Raw genomic sequence first — 15816 nt, 5'->3', positions numbered from 1 at the left:
AGTGGCAATCTGTGCTAAAAGGAGAAACTGGAGAGAGAAATCAGTTCTCAGGCAGTAATTGAAAAGGCACAAAACCTTTCCTTTAAATATTCCACAAAGAATGTCACCCTACAAAAACCAAGATACTTGGCGATTTTATGTAGCTCTAAAACTAAAGTTACACTCCAAAATTTTTAATGTCCACAGGCAGTATCCTAGAATTTTGAGTCAAATTTCATTTCCTAAAAATGGTGGTCTAGAAAAGAACTGGACTGTGAAAGGTGAAGCATCCACGAAACATGAATGAATTTTAAGAGCTTCAATTACAGTTTCTTGAGAGGAAACAAAAATCAAGTGTGGATCTGGGTTCAAATACGAATCTTGAACTTTCATAAGCTGTGGCAGATTTGGACTGTGAGTTTTCCTGTATTTGTTCATCCAACCACAACCTCCATGTCTGACACACAGGAACATGGCTGTGTTTGAGAGAAAGTTAAACTTCAGTATCTGCTAGTGCTAATGTCACCTTTCTGATACACACCCCAAATTTGCCAGTCACTGAACACACTATTTGATAGTAGTGATATTATTTACTTTTTCTAAACTATCAGGTTTCAAATGCAGATGAATTCCTATTTCATGTGTAACTAAAATAACCTCTAGAGAACTCTCCCTTCTCCCAGTGGGAGAATCCCCCTCTGCAGAAAATGAGCAGGACCATGTAAACCACGTAAATTGCTTCTCTCCTTTATTATGAAAGGAAAATTCCCTGATGCCTGTGCTGGGGGTCATCATGTAAAACACTGTGAATAGCCAGACAAGCAAGAGCATTTGCATTCTCAAGCAGATGATCTTGACCAAATATCTCACTCCAGAGCTTCCCTGTGATCAGCAGCAAGACAGGCAAAGTGAAAAACACTGCTGAACTGTTACAATATTCTACACAGGTCAGAACTGCTTTGGGCATATTTATGGCATCCATTAGCACAGCCCAGGTATGAGCCACTGGTTTTAGTTACCAGTCAAAGGAAATCACAAGTGCCTTGGAAACTGGAAAAAAAGGGGTTGGGGTTAGTGGTAAATACCTCCAAGTAAATATGAAAACTGTTCTGTCAAATACATGAACCTACCAGACAGAACAAGAAACAGAAATGGGAGACAGAAGGTTTGTGAGGAGAGAAAGAGAAATGGCAAAAGTAATGCAAATATTAGCCTGCATTAATATAAATGGAAGGAAAAATAATCACTAACATTGATGTATGGGTGCAGGTTTTTCTAACAATCCCACCAGTGCTATCCTATAGCCCAGTGTCATGACAACATTTGGAGTCTAGAGATGACATGATTGGTACATATTTATTCTAAAACACACCACGCTCATTATGTTACAGCTTGTGCACACGCCGTCCACATAATTGCCTCCAATGTTTTTCCCCAGTGCAAAATGTTATTTGCTGTAGGTCCATAAAAGCAGCTGGATGCTGTCAGATAAGACTTTATTAGAAATAGACTATACTTTTGTGAATAAAAGGAAAAATCTAGTGTTCACACACTGAGGTAATACATAAAAGGAGAAAGAGCATGGGAAACTTAGTTCAAACAGATTCAGGGAAAAAATAGAAGGAAAGGAAAGCCTAAAACACTAAGCAGCGGCAAGGCTGAGTTCCAAACTAGCTCATTGCATGAACATTTTACTTCTGAACATCTGGAGCAGAAAACTGAGTATGTTCAAAAACCCCAAGGTTTCTCTTCAGGGCAAGAAAACAGTGGGGGAAAATGTAGGCAGTATGTAAATATACAGTGGAGGAATATACAGCAAAGGAGTTTGTAAGAAACAACATAAAATTTTCCTATTCCCAAGAAGCTAGAGGAAAGCTTGCCCATGATGACAGGATTTTCTGAAGGAAAAACTGGAAAATAGATATTTCTTGCATCATCACTCCTCTAAAAAGCCAGCGCACATAGTGGTCTTTCCAACTCTGTTCTTGGTGGCAGCCTTCCCTGCCAAGGTAATCCCTGCTCCCAAGGGTGGTACAAACCAAACACGGGGATGTCTCCTATCATTCCAAGTTCCAAACATGAAGAAGACAATGGTTTTCACATGTCTTGTCTACATATAAATTGAAAGAGAAACTCAGAATGAACACTGAAAGGAGTGAGCCTGTGTCTCCTCCCTGCAATAAAACTTTGGTGGGGATCTTTGTTGCTGAGTGTAGGTACAGTGAAATTTGACCCAGAGAGAGTAACGTTTCCCCCATGTGCCTCTGCAGGAGATATGCTTATTTTTGCACAGTGCTATTTAATACCTGTTACAAGGAAAGGCTTCCTGTTTTAAGACTATTTTAAGACCTCTAAGAGAATTTAAAGGAACTTCTGAGAAGGCTACATTCAGCCACAAGAGAGTGGTTTCAGTAGATACTTGGCTATAGGAGAAGGGAATACAGGTGACCTCACCCCTGATAATTAACAGCTATGTTAATTACCCAATACAGCCTTGCCCCTTATAAGTCACAGCTGTATCCAATAAGGATGAGTGAGAGAAAAGAAGGGGTGAGCTGGGAAGAGGAAAATCAGCATGGAGGAGGAACCTTGAGGAGTGTGGAGGAGAGAATCCTGAAGGAAAATCCTGGGCAGAGAGAATTGCTGCTGTGAGGTCAGTCTGGGTCTGCAGTGAGACCCTGTTGTTGGACCCTGCACTCACAGTCTGGCTGGGTAAAAGCTGCAGTCAGAGCCTGCACACCAATCCCTGCAGTCACAGTCTGGCTGGGTAAAAGCTGCAGTCACAGTCTGGCTGGGTAAAAGCTGCAGTCACAGTCTGCACACTGATCCCTGCAGTCACAGTCTGGCTGGGTAAAAGCTGCAGTCAGAGCCTGCACACTGATCCCTGCACTCAGAGGCTGTAAGGGAAACCTCCATTAGGAGCCTGCTGCAGCCAGAGTCAGGGAATAGCTGGAGTTAGGATGACTGAGCTGTCAGAGGAATAAACCAGGACCCTTTTTATGCTGTGTTTAGTAAGAAGTCTGTGCCTCAGTTCCTTTTTTCTCTCTAATAAGAGAGTACTGCTGCAACACGTGGCAGCTGTTTTTCCTAAACCTTATTGCACAAAAGCACTGCAGTTTAATAAAAAGCCACTGCAACCAATGTGCCTGGCAGACCAATATGTCAGTAATGGAAGGTTATAAATGCCAGACTGGTGCATTCATAAAAGCTGCACTGAAATGCACCAGTGCATCCTGTCCCTGCTCAGGCCTCCTGCAGGGAGGGAGCTGTGGGATACAGGGACGAGAGGCTCTGCATGTCCCTGTCACCTCCTTGGCACCCACCACTGTGGGCTGGGCCAGCTGAACAAGGCAAGTCTCCTTCACCCTCTGCCTAGGGAGCTTTTGGGTTCCCTCTGCCAGGTTCCAGCTGTCCTCGAGATGAGGCAAGAGGCTGGGCTCCACATGAGACACAGCTTATCACAGCAACAGTGGCAGTTCTCAAACACAGAACAATAAAAATGTGTAACTTCACACTGGCTACTTGTAACCTGCATGATGTAGCAGGCTATGGGCAATATCTCTATCTCAATCTGGAAGCAGAAGAAAGGCAAGTAAGATTGATTATTTTTTATTTACTTATTTTATTCTTGTCACAGTTTCCACCAACACATGAAATTTCATGCTTCAGTACCTGCAGCCCATCTCTTGGTGTAGATACAAATAAGGAGCTCGGTTTATGTTGGTTGAGAGGAGAATGAGATCAGGATAGAATTTTGAGACAGCTGGGACAGATTCAAAGGTTATATTTGCAGAATATGAAATATTCAGAGCCAGGCAGTCCATGCCTGTCTGTGTTCTGCTGACACATTTCTGGATGGAAAGCAGAAAGCTCAACTAGAGCCTTGCACAGCCAAGAGGCTCCTACTGAAGAAGACAGTCACGTAAACTCCCGTGAACTCAAACTGCTCAGTTCCAGGCTATTGCCTCATTTGCCAAGAAATGGTTAAGAAACGTAGCAGTTTTTAAGAAGGTGAGATTAATTTTACTCTTTTTGTGAAAGCTATGTCATCAGGGTATCAGATAGTATCAGTAAAACTCAATATACAAAATTTACACATAAAAATTCCTGAGTGTGGCAGTGGAAATCGAAGTAACATCTGTGATATCTTACTGCTGGCAAGTTACATTTGAATGCAGTGAAACCTGAACAAAAGCAGACCAGAGATGACCTTGCAGACTTCTTAACACTGGTGGCAATATATAAAGGAATCCAGGCCAGGAATTGAGTTTTAATTCAATTCACTATTAACCATGCCCTGGTCAATGGTGTTCCAAGAATGTATTCATTAATGCCAAGTTTCCATGCTGAGTTACCCCAGGCACTTCCAGTACCCTCATTCAACAACAAAGTCTTGTATTTGTCTACAGCACTGGTAAAAACAGTGTGAACCCCATTCTACCCCTGTGAAGGGAGTAAAAATTACAGTAGGTACTAGAAAATAGCAGAATCAGATTTTAGTTAATTATAAAATTCATCAAACATACCAACAAAGTCAACCAATTATTTTCACATAGAAATGTTGATGAGACTGTAACAAGTTTCAGTAATGACTCACCTGGGATAGATTTGAATAAGGGCCTAAAGGGGAAAAGCTCAGTATTTCTACTGCCAACTGCTTAAGCCAAGTAGTTCCACCAGGATATTTTCTTTCCATGGAAAGAAAATCCACTATAAAGTCCTAGTGAGGCGTAGATGAAAAGACAACTAGAAAGATGGTTCTCAACTAGGATGAATTTACTTTGCAATATAATCTAATTGTCTGTTATTTCAGCCATTTCATGAGGTTTGGAGAAAAGAATTCCTTGTTTCCACCACCAGCTTCCCTTTTTTCCTTTTTTAATCTCCTCAGAGGATAGCTCACAGCTGCATAACTCAGGAACATATTTTCAACATCCCTTCAAACTGCCTGTTGTGAGCTTAGGCTCTCACAGAAGCACTACAAGATTATTTGATCCTAATAAATGCATTTGTTCCTACACCCAGAATTAATGGGTACAAGGACGGATAAACTCTGTTCCCATTACAAAGCCATTTATTCAGTCAAGGGACAAATCAGAATAAGAATAATGGTCAGAACATACGGGAAGCACCAGAGCACAGATGACTAAAGTCAGAGGCAAACCCCCCGTGGACCCACAAAGCCTCTCTGTGATGCAGTTTGATGAACTCCTGGAGAGAGGGGATAGGTAAAAGGTAACTTACAGCTCAGTCACGTCCTTGGGAATTCCCTTGGGCAGCATCCGCAGCCCTTTGTTGCTGCAGCGAACCACGGAGTCCACACAGGTACACTGGGAAGGACAAGGGGGGGAAAGCAGGCAGCTGCTCTCATCGTTACCTGCACAGGGAGAGAGGCAGGGGGTGAGGAAATCTGCATTCCAGCCTGAGGCACCCACTGAAGGTAACTGGAGACAAGGACCAGGGAGGGGCACTCTGAATTCAGGGTAACCATCAGAGCAGTTTAAACCAGATCCAGTGCTTTGGATCACCCTGCCTTCATGCAAGCTCTTTAGGCAACGTGAACAGCTCATAAACTGAATAGAAATATTTTAACTTTTTTTTTCCTAAGGAGACACTACTTTGTAATTCTGCAAATTACAGTGCAATCCAATATATAAATCTCTCGTCCCTCCACCCACAATATGCCAGCTGAAATGGAGAACTGGACCAAGACATTGCCCTTAAATTCATCTAGACAGATGATATTCACTGTGTACTCCCCTTTTGGAAGACTTCTTTAAAATTCAGCTTTTAGATTTTTTTTTTAACTTTTCAAAGTCAGCCTGGCCCTTTGTTTATGATATGAATTGTAAAGCCTCAACGTTTTTAACAATGATAACCAGGCAAACAACAAACCGAGGCAGCACACTTCCAACTGCTGGCAATCCATCTGCACACACATAAAAATATCAACTTTCTCCAAAAATGGTTTCAAAGGTCCATAAACAGCAGATTAAATCTTGTAATTGAAGAACAATAGGGTTTCTGCAGTAGAAACCAACGCTTTGAAGCTAAGAACATTAAAGCATGGATTTTCCCCAAAAGCAACAGGCTTTGCAAAACACAAGGCACATGCCCGCCGCAGGATCACGATGCATGTGAAAGGAAACCCCTCGTGGCACATTCTGGGGATGCCAGGGAGGGAGGGAGGCACACACTGTGTGTGTGTGTGTGAGCACACTCTGGGGATGCCAGGGAGGGAGGCACACACTGTGTGTGTGTGAGCACACTCTGGGGATGCCAGGGAGGGAGGCACACACTGTGTGTGTGTGTGTGTGAGCACATTCTGGGGATGGCAGGGAGGGAGGCACACACTGTGTGTGTGTGAGCACATTCTGGGGATGCCAGGGAGGGAGGCACACACTGTGTGTGTGTGTGTGAGCACACTCTGGGGATGCCAGGGAGGGAGGCACACACTGTGTGTGTGTGTGTGTGTGTGTGTGAGCACACTCTGGGGATGCCAGGGAGGGAGGCACACACTGTGTGTGTGTGAGCACACTCTGGGGATGCCAGGGAGGGAGGCACACACTGTGTGTGTGTGAGCACACTCTGGGGATGCCAGGGAGGGAGGCACACACTGTGTGTGTGTGTGTGTGAGCACACTCTGGGGATGCCAGGGAGGGAGGCACACACTGTGTGTGTGTGTGTGTGAGCACATTCTGGGGATGGCAGGGAGGCACACACTGTGTGTGTGTGTGTGAGCACACTCTGGGGATGCCAGGGAGGGAGGCACACACTGTGTGTGTGTGAGCACACTCTGGGGATGGCAGGGAGGGAGGCACACACTGTGTGTGTGAGCACACTCTGGGGATGCCAGGGAGGGAGGCACACACTGTGTGTGTGTGTGTGTGAGCACATTCTGGGGATGCCAGGGAGGGAGGCACACACTGTGTGTGTGTGTGAGCACATTCTGGGGATGCCAGGGAGGGAAGCACACACTGTGTGTGTGTGTGTGTGTGTGTGAGCACACTCTGGGGATGGCAGGGAGGGAGGCACACACTGTGTGTGTGAGCACACTCTGGGGATGCCAGGGAGGGAGGCACACACTGTGTGTGTGAGCACACTCTGGGGATGCCAGGGAGGGAGGCACACACTGTGTGTGTGTGAGCACACTCTGGGGATGCCAGGGAGGGAGGCACACACTGTGTGTGTGAGCACAGGCAGCCCGAGGTGCCCGCCAGGCCGCGGATGCCCCGCCGTTGTCATGTGCCGCCTGCTCCTTCCTTTCAACTGATGCACGCACTAATTGAGACAGATCTGCTGCTTTCTGCTCTCTGCTGGAGGCACCCATGAGCACTGAGATGAAAGAAAAAGAATGGAAGTCCTGGTGCAAGATAACAGAACTACCCCTGACTGTAAGGGTAGGAAGGATTTGCGTTCAGAGGGCTGGGGAGGCACCACCAGACTACAGAAGAATAGAGAAGATTTTTTTCTTTTCTTCCCTGCTGAGTTTAATGACTGGAAACAAAATTCAAAGTCCTTCATAAACCTGCAGAAAGAGCATGTTTTTTCAGCATATTTAATTTTCCCCTGTGTTCTGTGTTTCACACCCTGCCACCACCTACTTTCCATTTGCCTCAGCTCCAAGTTACTGCCTGACAGAGAAAGCTCCCAACTGTGGAATGACATTTTGTGCACCAGGATTCTTCTTTTCTCCCAAGTGTGGAATGTCAATCTGTGGACCAGGATTTCGGTTGGTTTGGGTTTTTTTTTTCCTCTCAAATTAAAAGTGAATTATTCTTTTATGACTAAACTTGGGTCTCTTGAGCTCTGAGCTCAAGAACCTGGGCCTGTTGCCAGATTGCTTGACTAGGACAGGAATTAATTTTTACTCTAAGTAGAGAACTGCTATCACTCTTATTGTCTCTTTAGAGGTATGACTAACTGCACCTCCAGCCTATCTGGTCTTAATAAGCTGCAAGTTAAGTCAGCATGGCATTCATCAAGCAATTTTCTCCTTACTACTTCCTCTAAAGTCTGCTTGATCAGAAGACAAAAACTACTTGGAGAATGAAAGAAATGTCAGGGTATTTTCTTTTAAACCAACACAGATCCAACAAAGCATGAAGCATTTCAAATAACATATTAAGTGTTTGTTTTTTTTTTTATTTCCCTGTATTCACCTTTTACTGATGACCCTGAACAGTATCCAAATTTAAAAGACTTTCCAAGCAAGCACAACTCCCACTGGTTTCAGTGTTAACTAAGAGTAAGGTGGGCCCAGGATTACACCAGGATTAGACAAAGCAGAGCATTTGTCTATAATAAATTAATTCCTGTATTTAGGCCTAGATAACATAAATTCAGAAACTGGAAATCAAGAATAAAAATGTATCACTGATAGAGAGCAATGATCTTCAGCTCTAGGTGGCTGCCTTTTCCATCACCAAACCAAAATGTTTACAATGCAGCACTGCTTGGCAGGGAGGGACCTTCTCACAGAGGTGCCAACATTACCACAAGTGCCAAAACAAACTGGATTTTCTTACCATCACAGGTGAAGTCCTGGACATCTACATCTTGGATTGGAATATCCTTTAAGAAAAAGGGTTTCAAGCAGCGTGGATTTCCACTGACAATCCTCTTCTTCCTCAGCCATTTCCCCAGCCAGGCCAAATGGCAGTTACAATTAAAGGAGTTTGCCAGCAAGTTACTGAAAGGGAACAAATCATGATTCCATTACATAGGAACATACACAAATACTGAAATAACTACAGAAAAACAAGAGGATCCAAGTCCAGACTCTTTCCTGTGTTCTTTTTCTGTGAGATCCCTCCTCCATCCTGCAGATCTGGAAGTTCTATGCAGGTTTGATATTAGGGCTGGGATTTTAATTAAAATATATATAATTATGCACATATAGACATATGACATATATGTTTATAAAGCAAAGTGCTTAAAATTATTATTTAAACATACTTACATCGCTACCAGGGCTGGATTTATCATGGAATTCAACCCAAGCTACAGCTCATACCCAAGTCTAAACTGACCTCACAACTTGCACCCACTGTGCCTGATCTTCAGCATGATCATGTACCTGCCCCAGCCCTCTCATGCTTCCCTTTGTCTCTGTCCCAGCCCAAACCAGAGCCAGGAGGGAGCCCCTGGCAAGGTGAACTTGGGGTTCCTATTGAAACAGCAAGGATAGTCCTATATATGTCCATATATACAGAAAGCAGCACTGTCATCTTGAGTCACTTAGGAAGTTTTCTCAGGTCTGGTATCTGTAGTGAGAAGCTTCTGCTCTGCTGCCTTGTGAACTTTGTGGGGTCTGCATCAAATCTTGCTCTGGCTCCTGAAATATCTTCCATCCAGGTGCAGCCTAGGCGTGGTGCTGGGGTGTGCAGCCCCCAAAGCAAACATCTGACACCCCCACGGGAGGGACGGAGCCTCAACACAGCCCGGCTTAGCAGCTCCTTCCTAACCAAAACTCAGATGAAGGACAGAGGCTGAGAGCCCTGGTAAAAAGGGAGAGCTGACTGTGCTGTGTACAGAGACAGGGAGAACCTACAGCCTCAGCCTGAGGTTGCCCCATGGAAGAAGAATGAACTGTCAGGGGCTATGTATGGAAAATGAAGTATCTAAACTAATATTGATGGAATTTTCACACATCATGTATGAATGTGTCCAAGAGTTAATATTTTGGTAGCACAGAAAGAAAGATGATAATGATTTTTTTAAAAAATCATAGTGTATCTTTTAAGACAAGAAATTTGAAGGCAAGAAACAGGCACTTCAAGTTAAGGTGTAGTAGCTGAAGTAGCTCATAAGGCTTCACTTGCAAGACGCTTTCAAAACCTAAATGTGCAGTCAAAATCACATTAGGACTTCAGCCAAACAATTCCTTCAGAAAACAATAGTACTGAAGACAAAAACATGTGGCACAATTGAGGTGGGGCAGTTAGAAAGCAAACCCAAAGCAACTCCTAAATTCTGTAGGTTCTAGGCCAACATCACACAGCCACAATACGATTTACAGCTGCTCTCAGCACTGCAGCACAGCCTACTTCAATCACTGCTCTGCCCTGGAGCTCTGGGGTTAATCCATGTGGATCTAACACAGGCTTATGGACATTGTGGAGAAAGGAGAACTGGGGGGGAACAGAAAACTCAGCATAATGTTATAAAAATACCCCACCTGCTTCACACTAAGGTTCAAACATGCAGAAAGGTGAGAAAACCAAGGGCTTACAGAAGAGCATTCAGACAGAAGGTGCAAAAAAGCACGGAAAGCAATACTCTAATCCTAGCTGCTTTCCTTCTGAATTGTTTTCCATTTTCTTTAATCCATAATGGGACCACATGCAGGATGCTTTGTATATTTTCCACACTGATACACTTTGGCATTTGCCTAAACCAAATGTCTAAACCGCCGATGCTGAGTGAGCCAGTGCTTCAAAGGCCATTTGTTCCACTGATGGAACAGAGTGAGATCATGTTCACAGAATTGCTTCCATGACACAAATCCTCAGAATTAAATATCTACAATTGCAAACAAACAGCAGGTGTGTATAATCAGGTTTTTGGAAAACCAGCAGCTCTGAGAGTAAAGGACATTTTTAACATCTAGAGAGCATCTTACCAAGATGTATCAAAAACTTTCACAAACACTCAATCTACAAAATGCTCCATATCAAAAAAAAAAGTAATTATCCCTGTCTAGAGAGGAGAGATTGTTTTGGCTTAATGTGCTACTGCTCACTAGCTCAACAGCAGTAACTATCCACAAAGCCTCCTTTTCTTCTTGACAAACATGGGTTAACATATTATCTAAAATTTTTGGAATCTTTAGTTTAGAAGTTGGATTATGCTTTTTCTTAAAGAAATAGGTTGTTACAGATGAAATGAACAAATAAACAAATCTCCCATTTAGAAATTCAAATCACTCCAAGCAAAAAAGGGACAAATTTTTCTTGTCAGCAATTCCACATGTCCTTCTGGCGCTTTAGCAACATCTAGATTTTATCCCTTTCCAACTGCAGAGCAGGGGTTTTTAGCTTTAATGCAGTATAAAGTTCACACATGTCCCTACATACATGCTCTTTCCACAGCAAGACTGTGATGCAACTTTTGATAGAAATGTAAGATGAAGCCTCTCCTTAAAGCATCACACGGATAAAGAGATTTCCTACTTGACTTGCAATGGAATTGCGAGTCTGGAAAGGCTAATTATATGCCAAAGTTTTACTGAGGCAACTGACTATTCAAGTGGAGTTCTCAAATCAGAAACAGTAATGTTGGGCAGAAAAATTGATGTGAAAACTCATCATTAATAATCAGAGTTCCTACACAAACAATAGTGATTTACCCACTCAGACAGAAATACAGCAATCAATCTTTTAGCAGAGATTTTCTACTAACATTAAATTCAGAAGTGTTTACTCAAGGACATAGACATATTTTAAAAATCAAGGGGAAACAGAAGTCTTGAGCAATGAAATATGCATATCCTCCTACAAGTGCCTCTTCAAAATTGCAAGAATATTAACTATTTAAATGGATTCTAGTGACCTGTTAGAAAAACATGCTGGAACACATCTGGATGTTTTTGAAATTAGGTTGAAAATATATTCTGGAATTCAGGTGAAGCTTATGCAAGAACAGTTATATGTCATTCTGACATTAGCTTCATGCAGTTATTTTAATAATAATCCATGGAAAAGCAGTTCTGCTTGCAAATATCTCCCCTAGACCGTGTAAGGACTAGAAGACATGACTGAATTCTCTGTGAAGAAGTGCAAGTGCACTTCAAATTAATATGCTACAGTGCCTATTTTGGCCAACAACAAAATAAAAATTGCTGTTTTTTCTACAAAATAGATGTTCTTCCTCTACTGAAAATCATTAGATAGGGTATTATTTTCAGAGCTGTCCATGTTTTGAGAATATCAACAAGACTGACTCACAAAGGGTAAAAACAAAAGCAGCAATGCTCCTTAGTGCTGTAAATATGCCAATATAAAAATGGAAATGGAACTTTGCATGAATTTTTTCTCCCATTCATAGATGTAGAAGTAAGGCATTACAATACTCAATTAGCTCCCCAAATGTGAGCTGAAGAGGGAAAGCAGTCACACCCTCTAACTTCAGTGGTGGTGTCATCCAATAAATCCACCTACAACGGAGCACTGCTGGGAAATGAACAGAGCTGAAATCTGCATTTATACATCAAAAATCACCATGGCCTCAACCCAAGGTCTAAACAAGTCAAAACCACACCTTTTCTGCCTGTAGATCAAACACTGAAAGAAAATGTGTCAAAGAACAAACTTTTCCACCAAGACACAGCTAGGAACCAACAGGATTATAAATCGGTGCCAAAGCAATGCATTCTAATTAGCACCAGCTTTAATTGCTCTCCTTAGAAAGTGCAAGAATCTTTTCCTACAGATGAAAAAAGAAAATGGGCTATTTTCTGACAAAATATGATAAATAATTCCATGAAAGCAAGACAGGAGTTTCACAGACTGATTCAGAGAGTCCCAGTACGAAGGGAGCACGGAGGGCAGCACGGTGACAGCAAGCTTTCAGCAAGTGCCACTTGCTTTGACCAGAGACTTGAAAACAGTCAATAAAAATAATCTGCTTGTGTTTCTCTCTTTGTCCATCAATTTCAAAGTGACTCTTGGGACTACACAATGCAAAAGGAAAGAAAATTCTGTGCTCCTTATGCTGCACGAAGCTAATGCCAAAATGATAACTGATTTGCTGGTGAAAAGTTGCCACAGCAAAGGGAAAGTGTGAGCAACAAAACAGCTGAGATTCAACACTTCTTTCTTTGCCCAAACATGATGGAGAATACCTTCCAATCCTGAAATGCAATAGGATTGAGAGTTTATTTTGACTGGACAATTGAACTGTATTTTCAGGACAGACAATTTCCATTAACAGCAACACCAGGGTCCCCTCTCACAGCTGGAAACAAAAGGCAGACTTTCTTTCCATATTTATCAGTCTGTACTTTATTAAAATGGACACACTAAAAAAACATCTAAAAGTATTTAAGAAGCATGAGAAATATTTCAAAGAATGATTGAGAAGTGTAAGAGAATTAAAATAAAGCTTATGTTGGGATTTTCAAATTCAGTAAGATTTGACTATTTTGTCTTCTTCAGGTGCTCTGAAAATCTAAGAATTAGGTAGTAGGTTTCTGATGTTTAACTAATTTAGATGAAATCCAAGTAAGCTGTTCTTACAAAATCAGACTCTACTGGCACTAAAGCAGCTTCAGGGAGCTGTGTGTGATAAACAATGCCCTTTGAATTTGCAGAAACTGTTTTACACGACCTTCCACTGGGCTATGACACAGCAAAACACTCATCCTGCCTTAGGCTGGCAACCTCCAAATGTGTTCAGCCACTCCAGCTGAAACTATTCATTTTTTTTTTTTAAATCACACCTTGTATCCTCCAAACATCTAATTCCAGTAGGATGGAGTTTTCTCTCCCTGGAGGAGTTTTCCATATAAACTGAAACATTGTCTTTTTTAAAAGGAAAGCACAGAAGAGCAGCACCATGACATGTTCAAAAGAGAACTTACATTGTAGACAAAGAGACCAGTGTGCTGAAGGCTCCAGGGGTGATGGTGCTGATGTGATTGTCATACAGAGAGAGGAGCCTCACGGAGCTCAGGCCAGCAAAGGTGTCGTTGTTTATACAGCTGATGGAGTTGCTCCTCAGCATCCTACAAGGATTAAAACAGTGAATTAGGAACTATGGGAGGGGGTATAATTTCAGGATGGGTGGTGTTTCACCAAGGGCATCAAGAGATGCTTTGGAAAGCATTCTGTTTTTTATTGATTGCTGAATTAGAACACAGCCAGAGGAGGGTTAGATTCATGTAAACATGGTCTCATGAATTTAAAATGCATTTCTTCCACTCAACATTAGAAGCTGATAGGACCTGCACATCTGAAAGCAATATGCAATTAAAATTATTACTAGTGACAAACTTGAAATAAAAACTAAAGGCTCAAGTTAATAAATATCTGTGAGTAAGCAGAGATGTATTTCAGAGATCAATTGAGAAAGACTGCCAGAAGTGTGTGACAATAACAATACTGGCTGCATTACTTCTGCTCATGTGCTGGATGTTTTTTGTAATCCACACTGCAAAAGTATGGAAGGAAACTGTATCCTCATCAAAAATCAAGGAATTTCTTAGGAAAGATTTCCAGACCTGGCACAGGCTCTGGAATGTCATTATCATTATTAATTGTGAAGACAAAACCCAGTAATCATGCTATAAAATGGTCTTTGCTTGGTGCTGGTACCAGATGAATCACTGCTGTGTTTTGGAAGATACATCTCTGAGTTGTTATGGTAACAATGAACTCGACAATAAAGACCAATTAATCTGAAAGACTGGAGTATCTTGTTTCACTCCATTGCAGAAAAGGCTCATGTGTATTTGTTACATTGCATGCCAATCAATATCTGGGTCTGTAAACATCACTGCACTGTTGTGATATTCCTACTTAGGTGAAAAATTATTCAGTAATTAAAGCACACTACCAAAGATCCACAAAATATATGCAGCCTGTACTACTGTTGCAGTGAATTGATCCTCCAAACTGAGGAGGGTTAACCCCTGGGTATCAAATTCATGCAGTGAACAATGGAAATTCAGACTCCCTTAGGAGTTTGAATTTGAATCTCAGATTGGTATCTGCCAGCTGGGCAGATACTACATCAAAATGGCACCTGAAAACCACCAGAGAGAGTTTAGCTATGGCTGGGAAAACATTCACAGTGTCATCACAGACATTCCACGTTTGAGGCTGAACATTGTGCTGCTTTTGCATCTCTGGTCTCTGTGCAGTCACCCCCAGAGGCACCACGGTCTCTGTCATTTTGGGATTGCAGCTGGGCTGAAACCGTGTCAGGAAGACCCACAGAGACTTTTGTCCTCCTTTGCCAGGTCAAGAGCACCAGCTCTGAAATGAACAGGGAGTAAAGGAGAGAATAAGGCCCTTAGTGTCCTAGCAGCAGTAGGAGACATTTCTCCTGCCCTGTATGGAATGTATCAGGCAGCAGAACTGCAAGATGGGATGGATGAATTTGAATGCCAATATATCCTGCACAGTGATTTATTACACTGCAGGAACACACTGTCTTTTAAAAGCTGGACCATGACCCTGACAAATGCAGCCCCTTTGCAAAAGATTACTATTTTAATGCTGAAAGAAAGTCAATTAATGGATAGCAATATATGTCCCTCAAGACAAACCCTTTGGTTTCATATCATGGTTCACCATGCACTGTGTGCCCTTCCTGAAAGAAAACTTAGACTCACAAATCCTCATATCATGCTGTGTATATTTAGACTGCTTTATCAGCTGGGGGAAATGTAGGTCAGGTCAGCAGGATAGCTTGAATGTTAAGCATCTTTTTATTAAAAAATGTTGAATTTTGTTTAGGAGCACTGCCACAGGCTGCTTTACAGTATAAAAATTAATTTAATATCTAGGGGCAGTATTTTCAAATGCCTTAGTAAAATGCATACATTGAATTAAAGAACAGATGGCTGTAACCACAAAAAAATGTTAATGGAACAGCGAAAGTTCCATATTTGTCATTACAGAACAAAGTCCTTGAAATAAAACTTGAACTTCTTTTTACACTTGAGTAAGGACTGAACTAATTGTGTCACGATACCTTACGACAGAAGTAGTATTTTTTGCTAATGAATAAATTGCAGATTTTAATTTATTTTGATTCCTGGAGTCTATTCCTTGACAGCCCCACCTAGCCTTCTTTGTACAGCACAGCTCCAATTTGGGTGGAGGAACAGTG

At 42.1% G+C, this 15816-nt stretch overlaps 1 protein-coding gene across 3 annotated transcripts in view; it reads right to left on the bottom strand.

Annotated features, from left to right (window-relative positions):
- The window catches only part of SLIT3 (slit guidance ligand 3), a 481586-nt gene that overhangs the window by 88463 nt on the left and 377307 nt on the right, over positions 1-15816 (bottom strand). For all 3 annotated transcript variants that reach the window (XM_063413913.1, XM_063413912.1, XM_063413914.1), the window contains 3 exons: positions 13562-13705; positions 8508-8671; positions 5224-5356 (listed from right to left, as the gene is read on the bottom strand). In XM_063413913.1, the coding sequence (XP_063269983.1) occupies positions 5224-5356; positions 8508-8671; positions 13562-13705 (441 nt within the window). The remainder of the gene's footprint in view (positions 1-5223; positions 5357-8507; positions 8672-13561; positions 13706-15816) is intronic.

Source organism: Prinia subflava, chromosome 16, assembly GCF_021018805.1.
Source record: "Prinia subflava isolate CZ2003 ecotype Zambia chromosome 16, Cam_Psub_1.2, whole genome shotgun sequence".
NCBI lineage: Eukaryota > Metazoa > Chordata > Aves > Passeriformes > Cisticolidae > Prinia > Prinia subflava.
The sequence above is the reverse complement of the archived record's forward strand: the minus strand, read 5'-3'. Positions and strand labels throughout refer to the sequence as shown.